At 38.6% G+C, this 10,743-nt stretch overlaps 1 protein-coding gene across 4 annotated transcripts in view; it reads right to left on the reverse strand.

Annotated features, from left to right (window-relative positions):
* sbf2 (SET binding factor 2) overlaps positions 1-10,743 on the reverse strand; it is a 124,801-nt gene that overhangs the window by 74,379 nt on the left and 39,679 nt on the right. For all 4 annotated transcript variants that reach the window (XM_028578602.1, XM_028578594.1, XM_028578586.1 and 1 more), the window contains one exon: positions 8,645-8,730. In XM_028578602.1, coding sequence (XP_028434403.1) covers positions 8,645-8,647 — 3 coding nt within the window. In that variant the 5' untranslated portion in view covers positions 8,648-8,730. The remainder of the gene's footprint in view (positions 1-8,644; positions 8,731-10,743) is intronic.

The following is a 10,743-nucleotide window of genomic DNA, read 5'->3' on the forward strand; positions in this document are numbered from 1 at the left end:
AAACATCATAAGAACGACGTGCAGTGCGACATGTCAAGTAATGGTCACTTGAGGCAATTGATAGAAGTGATACAATTAGGCTACATTCTTTCATCTGTCTGTGGTTTGGAACAGAGCCTGAAACTGACTAACCAAGGCTGCTGATTATGAACAATGCCGTTAAGCTTCGTCATGATTTGCTTATTCAACCTGCTCAGACAGCAAGGCCAGATAAAGGAGTCCTTGCAGCAAAAAGGGGGATTTTTTTCTTAAGTGAACTGAACCTGACCCAAGTCCAGAGGCTCAGGTCATACTGGAGTCCTAATGTATTCTTTTTCCAAATATGTTTAAAAAGTTCCTATTTAAATTTCTAGCAGTCATATCTATTATCCAGCAGTTTACAAGTTTTCTGAATAACTTCAGCATCCTTGCCAGAAGTGCCGAGCTATTCCTCATTGCTGCAGGGATTTGGGGGGAAATAGAGGAGTTCAAGATGTCAAAGTTCTAGACAGTTCTAGAAAAATGACATAAATGTTGAAAGTCTGGTTAGGTCAGGTCAAATTCCTTCATCGGAGGAAGTTGGGAACCAAGGGGACATTTTCTTTTTAACTTCATGTATACAATTTTTTATCTGATGAAAACAAGTATGAGTGTAAGCTGGCATTGCATACAGTACTGCAATTACAGTATATTCAATTTAATGTATTAACAAGGGCTATCAAAATGAACGTGATAATACCAAGTTAGCGCAAATTCCTTTCAACGCCACTAATTTTTTTGATGCACTATTAACATGGGCACGTTCTGTGATTTGGGCCTCAGGCTGCTCCGTAGTTTGGGAAATAAGATAGCGATGCAGCGGTAATGTTGTAGATTGCTAGCAGTAACAAACTTCCTTGAGCAGAAATGGATAAAGAAAAGGGTCTTTTGAATGGCAAATTTAGTTTTAAAGCCCTTCCAGATGGTTCTCTTGAGAAGACTTAATTTATTTGCATGTACTGTTGATTTGAATTGAGTTACCACTGGAGTACGTTGAGTCTTAAATACTACATGCTGGCCAAGAAGACTATGGCTGATGCAGAGCACCCTCCTCCCCCTCGCCAAAGGCAGGCCACGCTGGACAGTTTGCAATGGAGATGTAAGAAGTAAAAAGAAGTGTAAAGTGGGACATTCATTGTGTTAGTATTACTAAGTAATGTTACATTGAGGTCATATGTGCTCATCTGTTATGGTTTGATGGGCTTGAGTTTGACATATTATGCTTTAAACATATTTGTTGAGCATACAGTACCTCTGAGGTTATTCTGGAGAACATTTTAGACAGTATTTCTCATTGTTTTGGATTGTTGCAATAATAAACAATTGCGTAAAGAAAGCATCTGTTGTTAATACAGGGTTTCCCGCAGCACTTTGTAGCTAAGGCGGCCGCCTAAGCAACACACGCTTGCTGCCTTAACTACGTTGTCCGTGTTACTCTGTCCTGTCTGTAGGCTTGTAACAGGTACAAGCCTACAGTTGTCTGCAGACACGGAGTGCGGAAAATGTGTCAGAGCCTCCCGGACAGGTGAACTGAGACTCCGTTTCCTGCTTGTCGTCAATGGTTAATGATCGGTTAACATTTCATTTCATTGTTCTATCTTTTGGAAGGCTTGCTGCCAAAAATCACCCCTTAAAAGCTAATTAATTAGCCTGAGGTAAACGATAGCTATCAGAGAGTAGTGCCTGTGCTGTCACCCTTGTTTTGGAAGATTGTTTTGAAGACTGGATTTGGGTTTACCACTCATTACCATTTTCTCACACTCAAAAACCTCTCCCTCTACTTTTACAGACCAATGTTTTGTGGAAAACATTGATTTTTTTAATTTAAGAGTTTTAATTGCTCAATCAAAAGGGAAGACTTAAGAATGTAGTGGTCATAAGTGGAGCTGCATCTTAACACACCCATATTGGCTTTTGTTTTTGTGGTGGCCACTTGTATAAATGTCTTTCAGTAACAATTATGGCTACCAGTATATATCTGAGTAAGCAGTGGGACAAAAAAGCAAATGACCGGCTTGGTATGCAGTTAGAGAAAACACTGCGCTTGACTAGCTGACTGAGTGGAACAGAAAACCCACACCGCATACTGTGTGTTGGACTGGACCAGCACAGGATTACTATTGTTCATTGCTGCAGCATCTCGCCCACAGCCACAACATTTTAGACTAGAGATAGAGCGGTTGAATATTAGGCTGGGAGTCCCATGGTGGTGTTAAAGGAACACGCCGACTTATTGGGAATTTAGCTTATTCACCATAACCCCCAGAGTAAGACAAGTCCATACATACCCTTCTCATCTCTGTGCGTGCTGTAACGCTGCCTGACGGTTCCAGCATTAGCTTAGCCCAGCACAGATCCTGCAGGTAACTGGTTCCAGCTGGCCTACTGCTCCGAATTGTGACAAAAGTGACAAAATAACGCCAACATGTTCCTATTTACATGTTGTGATTTGTATAGTCACAGCGTGTACAAAAAACAACGTAACATGAGACACAGCCATCTACTAACAGTAAACAAACTGGGAACTATATTCTCAGACAGGCTTGCAGCGAGCATATCACTCCGCCCAAGTATATTCTTCCGCCTGAGAATATAGTTCCCAGTTTGTTTACATTTAGAAGACGGCTGTGTCTCATGTTACGTTGTTTTTTGTACATGCTGTGACTCTATAAAATCACAACACGTAAATAGGAACATGTTGGCATTATTTTGTCACTTATTTGGAGCAGTAGGATTGCTGGAACCATTCACCTGCATGTTCTGTGCTGGCCTGATGCTGCTGGAGCCGTCAGACAGCATTACAGAACGCACGGAGATGAGAAGGATATGTTACTCTGGGGGTTACGGTGAATAAGCTAAATTCCCAATAAGTTGGCGTGTTCCTTTAAAGTTCAAAGCTGAACTGTAGTCAATGAACAGCAATGTTACTCAGCTTCCTTTCTTTTCCAGGCGAGATATGGTGGTGAAGAGGATGTGTGATATGGCTTCCTCCGTTGATCGGTTAGGACGGTAAGCAAACTGTAATTGGTCCACTGTGCTGGGTAGTGAGGAGCAGATGTAATCCTTGACCAGTTGTTCAAAGCATTTTATCACTGAGGTGAGTGCCACTGGGTGGTAGTCATTCAGGCAGGGCTCATCTTGTTTTCTTGGGCACAGGAATGATGGTGGAATTCTTGAAGCATGTGTGTATAACAGACTAAGCCAGTGACAGGTTGAATATCATTTTGAATGCTGGCACTATGGCAAGCCGTTTGAGCATTGAGGAACCTGATGTCTAATATCAAGGATATGGAATTCCTTGATATTAGACATCAGGTTCCTCCACTAGTTAACTAGTCAAAGCCAAAATGCGCCCTAGTTAACTAGTAGGACACAATGCTAATGAGGAGGGGCTCTCCAGTTGAAAAATAAAAGATACAAACCAATCAGGACTTTGTTCTATCTCGCCTACTTCAGTTGCATATATATATTCCATCATATAAAGAAAATCACGAAATTTGCAATCAGTGCAACAACAACTTGCCCTCTTAAGCAAAGCAGGCAGACACAACTGTACTTGAAATTTGAAAAATAGTAAAACTCTCCTCATCACAGCAAGGGAGATCACCAATAAGAAGTTAAAATTAATAATAAAATACAAACATAAAAAAATATGTAATCATTAGATTCAAGTTCAAGTCAACCCTATGGTCATTGTGTTATTCATTTTAGAAAACCACTACTCAGCTACTTTTTTACATCACATGATCCATGTCAAAGTAGCTCTTCGGAGGTAAAAGTAAAATAAGGAACTAAATCAAAATAAAATCAATCAAGGAAAACTTGGAAGTAATTGTGGAGTAAATACATTTCTCCAACTGGCAAAACCAATTGTACTTCTGTTTAGTTGGTAATGACAAATACATTTGAGGTAGCCATCATTCTTTCTGAAATTTGGTGTGGAGTTTACACATTAAAAACTTCTTAAGTGAATACTACCTCAACTCCCTCTGTCTGTTTACTGTATATTATGAGGACAGTGTCTTCATACTGCAGGGAAAGATGATGGAAATGTACTAGTTGCACAATTGACCATCTACAGACCTGGCTCATCCATAACAGATGAGGATTTGAGCTGGTTCCTATCATCATCACTTGCCTGAAAAGATTAGAAACACATTTTTCCTAGCACAAGTTGTAAACGCTTTTTCTTGGTGCATTCCTCATCTGTGGTTATTTAGTTTGCTGGGGGCCTGTTGTGACCGCAAAATGCTTTTCGTGCTCAGCTTCATCCACTGTTTACTACAGATGTGTTCCTTAGTGTTTGTAAAAATCTGCAAATAATAATGGTTTACATACCAGCCCAAAACAGAGCCAAAATGCAAATTGCTTAGTGGGTCTGTTAAACACTATGGTGTATCTTCATTAAAGCTTCAAAGCTGGAATTTCAGTCATTTGGCTCTAGACCAAAGTTTGTCACACACACCACATAGTAGGAAAGCAAATTTCTGGAACAACCCCCTCTTTCCTGTCCCTGTTCTGTCCTCTGGGCGCTTTTTCATAGAGAACTGAAGCTGTATCTTATTCAGCATACTATCCAATATTTTATACTAGTATACTTGAACATAGAGTTGTATTTTAGAACAACAGTTTTAGCAAATATGTGGGGTATTTGCCAAAAAAAAGACTTGCATTAAATGCATCCTCTTGTTTCAGCTCAGGCATACTGCCTTCAATGAGAAACATCATGCCTCATGCTTTCTTTGCACTCTAGGGATTGCAGTATGTCTCAATTTCAGTCTAGGCTGACACATAATGAAGAAGCATTGGGGGAATCACTTCAGCGAGATGGAATACAAAAAATTCACACACATCCACACAGGCACAAAAAATGGCATGCAGGTCCTCAATGACATCTGGAAACACTAAGCTAATAGATTTAGCTAAACCTGCATCAGTGTTTCTATATTTATACTGTATGAAACCATGACAGGATCCTGGAGGGATGATGCTGAGAGAGTAGAGCCATCCTGGCTTATCCCTCAGAGTCACTGAAAGGTTAAAGACCAGTGCTAGGGTTTTGGCCTCATATCAACAAAAACATTTATTTAAATTTTTTTATTATTATTATTTTTAATTTTTAAAAGTTTCACCAGGAGCACTATGCTCTGCTGTATGACACACTATGTATGGCTTGTCTATAAACAGTGACTCACAACAAGACACTCTTGATGGCCACCAACAGACTCAGTGAGTTACACAGGAAGATGCCTGCATGCCATTCAAACCACCCACTCACAATATGTCTATTTGTGCTGAAAGCCTCACATGTCCTTGATTGTGAATAAATAAACAAGGGTCATGGTATAATAGTATCTCTTTGACCGTGTCCGCACAGAGACAAAGATGTTAGCTACAGCTATAATAACTCTTGGACATTATTAAAAGGCAAACAAAACTTAATTCAGTATTCATACAAAATAACTTTCAACCCAAGTTTAATGTTTGTTTACTTCTAAATCTGCAAATACGGTTTAGAAATGTAGATTATATTTAAATTTCTACAAAGGATCCTGTCATAGTAAAAAAATATATATTGCAAGTTTGGGAAAACTTTGAGACTGTATGGCTGCAGCCTGGAGCCTCCCGTGTCATCTCCTCTCGTCTCATGCCGTCCCTGCCTCAAAAACGTCGGTCTTCGGGTCAGTTCCAGTAGTAGGTTACAGGCGAGAGAGTGGTGGATAAGACGAGGACTGTGTGTCGGCGTTGTTCAGCAGTTGTTGGGTATGTGAGTGGAAATACATCTATCATGCTAACGCATATCCGACGCCATCATCCAGGTGTGCCAATAACTGGAACGAGACAAAAACTGTCCAACTTCTCCTCCCTACAGTGCTTAACCAGCCTTTAGATACAAATAATTAAAGTTAAATTAAAAGGGAGAAGAGCTTGGATGTTAAACAAGAGCTTATTCATTATTTTACCTATTACTGTTAAAAAAAGCAAATACAGGTTAATCTCGCATACACTACTCTTTTTGCACTTGCTCTGTTTACTTTAAGTTTGTATTTTTGTATTGCACCTGAAAGTGACTTTATTTTGTTGTTGGATTGATAGGCTACATCTGACTTCAGGTTGCACTACAAATTCATTTTAATTGAACAGTGCAGTGTTAAACAATTTTAATAAATAGAGATTTGAACCTTATTGAAATTTGTTTTGTGTAAATTGTTAATAATTGAGCTATGGGAAAATAATCGCTAATTGAAAAATTCATTGTTAAATTAGTTGACTAATCGAAAAAATAATCGCCAGATTAATAGTTTAAAAACATAATCGTTTGGGACAGCCTTAGCTTGAAAAGTTAGTGAAGTACAATACTGATAAAAAGTACTTAAGTAAAAATAAAATTACCAATTTTTAAAAAGTACCAGTACACAAAAAACAACTTTGTAACAGTAACAATAGTAAATATAATTTGTTACTTCCACCCCTGCATATTATGCAACTTGTTGGCCTTTACACCTGCTGCTGCTCTGCATCACCTGGCCTCAAATTAGGCTATATAGCTATGACCTCCACCAAACACTAAACATACCTTCAAATGCAAAGTAGAAATCATGCAATATTTATTTTGGCACAGCATTTACAGTCATCTACAGCTATGGATCCCGTAAATCGTACCTGTATCTGGATTTGTATGTGTAATATCTAATGCTGTAATAAAAAAAAAGAGCTTGAAAAATGTAATATGACAGAAGTATGTGCTGAATAGTACTTTCAAAGGATCAAGTACTGTGTTGTAATCTAGAGTTATTTTGCCTTTTTCTCTCCTTGTGACTGCCAAAACCATTCTGCTTAGTCATTAAAAGCTAATCTGTAGCCAATATAAATGAGCAAAAACCGATATAACACAGGCGCTAATGTCCTGTGCAGTATGATACTGTTAAGTGCTAATGTTTCCCTAGAAATTGACAGTTTTCCCAGTCCTGATAAGCAAATATTTGTCCATCCATTGCATTGTCCATATAAGGACAACAGACCCCCTGGGAGAGAAGCAACTATTCCATTAATATACCTAAAGGAGAAGATGGAGACAGAATCAGATAGTAGGATGGACATAATGTAAAAAGGATTCTGTGGAAAGAGGTTTCCTAATTAGGGAACATGTCAAAAGTTTGAGTGAACAATCATTACGAATTTATCTTAAACAGGAAATGCCAATTTCTGCTGCACAAGCTCTAAAGGGCAAATTTGTTTTTAAAACATGAAAATTCCCTGGGGTACAATCTGTCATTTGTCAATGAGCATTTTTATTAGACAAATATTCCCTATTTTGCGCAGAAAACATTCTCAACTGTCAAATCAGAAAGCTGGTAAGGGGTGTAAAGACAAGGACACTTACTAACTAGGGAAACACTATACAACTTGTTCACAGATGTCTGCTCTCCTGTTAATATGAACAATGAAATTGTGAGATTAGTCTACACTGCAGACAGCAAAGGCCGCGGTCACAATAATGATGCAACCATCCAGACGCCAGTCTGTGAATTATACATATAGGAGACATTTTACAATTTTCTTAATTAAATGTTTGCAATGTAGTATATTTGTATATAGAAGCAAAAAGACAACTTTCTTCCCAGTTATTAAACAATCATTGATTAATTAATAACTTTTCTAAACAGGAAGTAATGATATTTGTATGTCTCTATTAGGGTTGTGCCATCGTGATGGCTGGCCGACATCACGATGGAGAGCCACCATCGTGATGCCCCCCACACACACACACACACACACACACACACACACACACACACACACACTAGTCGCGGGCGCTGGATGGGAAATTGACAAGTGCGTCGGTCTTAAACTAGCAAAGACACAAAGACAAGACATAGGGCTCCTTAAGTGGAAGCTACTTTTTCCCCCTTTACGTGCAACCTATTTGTAAAAAAGACCATCGCTTTGAGCAGACTGGATTGGCTGTAGTGATACATTCTCTCTCTGCATCTGTTCATGTGCGCTGCAAGAGTTATGTTTCTGTTTATTGAATGCGTTATTCAGTGCAAACATAACCGAGAATGTAGTTTAAACTCAGTAATGATGGTATGTAAGGTTATTACTGTCGCTCTGTTGAAGGCAAACGTCCCACTGTACTGTCGTTACGCAGATCACGGACATCTGCACTTTACTGCACCGTACTTAAGTGAAAGTAGGTCAAGTTGTAAAACCTATCAGCAGGGCACCATTTACAGAGGGCATTTTAATGTATCTCTAATCGTTTCTATGTTAGCTGTTGGCCCATAGTAGCAGAAAAAAATATTTATGTAAAGCTACCCCCCCCCGACGACGACATCATCGTCCATCACGATGTTTTACTGTAAACATTGTCAACTGCCAATTTAGGGAACATCGCCCAACCCTAGTCTCTATTTATAAAAAGCTGCAACACTGTCAAAAATAAAATTTGCTGTTCCAAGCACATTTTGATTTCAAACATTTTATGTTAAATCCAAGCAGGCATCTTTTTCAATCCAACTGCATCTTTGTTTTCCTGGGTTTCACTCTGGAAAGTGTACTTTAAATACCCAGGCAACATAGCTTTGTCCAGTTTAGTTGTTTTCAGTTTATAGTTATCACTCACCATCTCCACCCCCTGAGGAAACGCCGTTCCCTCCCAGTCCTTCTTGGGGAATCGCTGAATGATCTTTCCACATCCCTCCCCTGAACCTTCAGATAAAAAAGACATGAAGATTTGTCAGTCAGTGTAAGTTATTTATTGCTCTCAGGGTGTAAAGACCATTTCGAACAATACAAAAAAAAAAGTGTACACTACCGGTCAAAAGTTTGGGGTCACTTAGAAATTTCCATTCCAGACAGAATACCAGCAGAGATCAGTTGTATTGTTTTTTTTAATCAGGGCAGCAGTTTTCAGATTACATTATGTGCTTACATAATTGCAAAATGGTTCTCGACTGTTGTAGACAGAAGTGGCTGAAGAAATGCTTGAAATTCCATGCTTTTTGGTCTAAACGTCATACCCAAATTAAAAGTGGTACAGCTCCCATATACTTTGACACTTAGGGGTGTGCCTGATATCATTGGAAAGGAAACACTCAAGTTGTGTCAGGTTGATTCTAGGCCTTACTGACACAGAGTTACAGAGGCTAGAATGGAGATTTTTTATTTCTGTCCAAGTTATAAATCTGTAAAATTATTAAAATACACTGCTGTAAACACATCTGACAGGTGACAGACAACACAGCATTAGCCACGTCTCAGCTTACTACAGAAGTTTTTTTATTTCTATTTGAAAAGTGCAAATAAAAAAGCCAAAAAACTACAAAATACAACACTTCTCAAATACACAAACAAACCCACATCAATCACCTTTCCAATGATATCAGGCACACCCCTGAGTGTCAAAGTATATGGGAGCTGTACCACTTTTAATTTGGGTATGACGTTTAGACCAAAAAGCATGAATTTCAAGTGTTTCTTAAGCCACTTCTTTCTACAACAGTCGAGAACCCTTTTGCAATTATGTAAGCAAATAATGTAATCTGAAAACTGCTGCCCTGGTTAAAAAAAACAATACAACTGATCTCAGCAGGTATTGTGTCTGGAATGGAGTGGAATGGAAATTTCTAAGTGACCCCAAACTTTTGACCGGTAGTGTATATTGAAAATAGTTACCGATTCTGCCTTTAATGTTAAGTCAAATATATTAGGTATGATTTAACATGACTACTGTACATTAAAAAAACAAGACAAAGAGAGGAATCAACAGGAACAAAATATAGATTAACACAATATAAACAGAATATATCAAAGATGTCTGCTCAAATACAGTTCCTCAGTAAGAGTATAACTGTTTCACATCCCTACACACATAAGTAAGCAAGCAGGAAGCATGTAGAAAGAGCCTGGGGTTTCACAACAGCCTAGAGGTGTCCTATCCTATTTGCTCCTCTCTTTGTAAAAGTCATCCATATACTTCTAAGACAGTGGTGTGGATAGTGATTTGGAAGGGAAGTTGAGTGACTTAACCAGAGTTTACTTTAAAAAAAAGCTACTAGGAAGCGAGTAAGTCCCAAGAAAACTATTCTGGTTCATTTTTAGTTGTAAAGAGGAACAAGAGACCTAAATATGTTTATAGAGAAAAATCAAATCAAATGTGACACTGAAATAAACAGTCAAAGAGATTAAAAGAATGAAGCTGAATGCATCAGTGAATAAGGTAGCGGTTACTGCCAATCAATGGATGAATCTGGGTTGGATAAGCCCCTCCAGGACTCCAATTTGTGCTGTTGATTTTGGAATATTTAATACAAATGAAACCAACCGCTGCCTTATTTGTACAAGCGTGCAATTCTGTCTATTTCCCACAGTTTCTGCAAAGAAATGGTGAAAACATTGCAACAATGCTACCAAATTCTTCTAATCACCACAGGTAATTGCTGTAATATTGAAACTCAGAACCACTGGAACGATGCCAGGTGAAACGCCACAGCCTCAACAAACAAACTTCATTACAAATGCTTAATAAACAGGAACCTCTTATCCCAAAAGTCGACCTCTCAGGCACTTACTCTCAGACTTTATTAGTTTACCCACTTTAATGGTAAAAGGAGTTGGCGCAAATTCAGCCAATTCTGGCTACAATAATCACAAAAACTTCCTGGTACAATCCTGGTGGGACTGATTAACTCAAGATGTGTGAAAAGGAATGCGGTCCAAAGT

The sequence above is a fragment of the Perca flavescens genome, chromosome 1 (genome assembly GCF_004354835.1).
Source record: "Perca flavescens isolate YP-PL-M2 chromosome 1, PFLA_1.0, whole genome shotgun sequence".
Classification (NCBI taxonomy): Eukaryota; Metazoa; Chordata; class Actinopteri; order Perciformes; family Percidae; genus Perca; species Perca flavescens.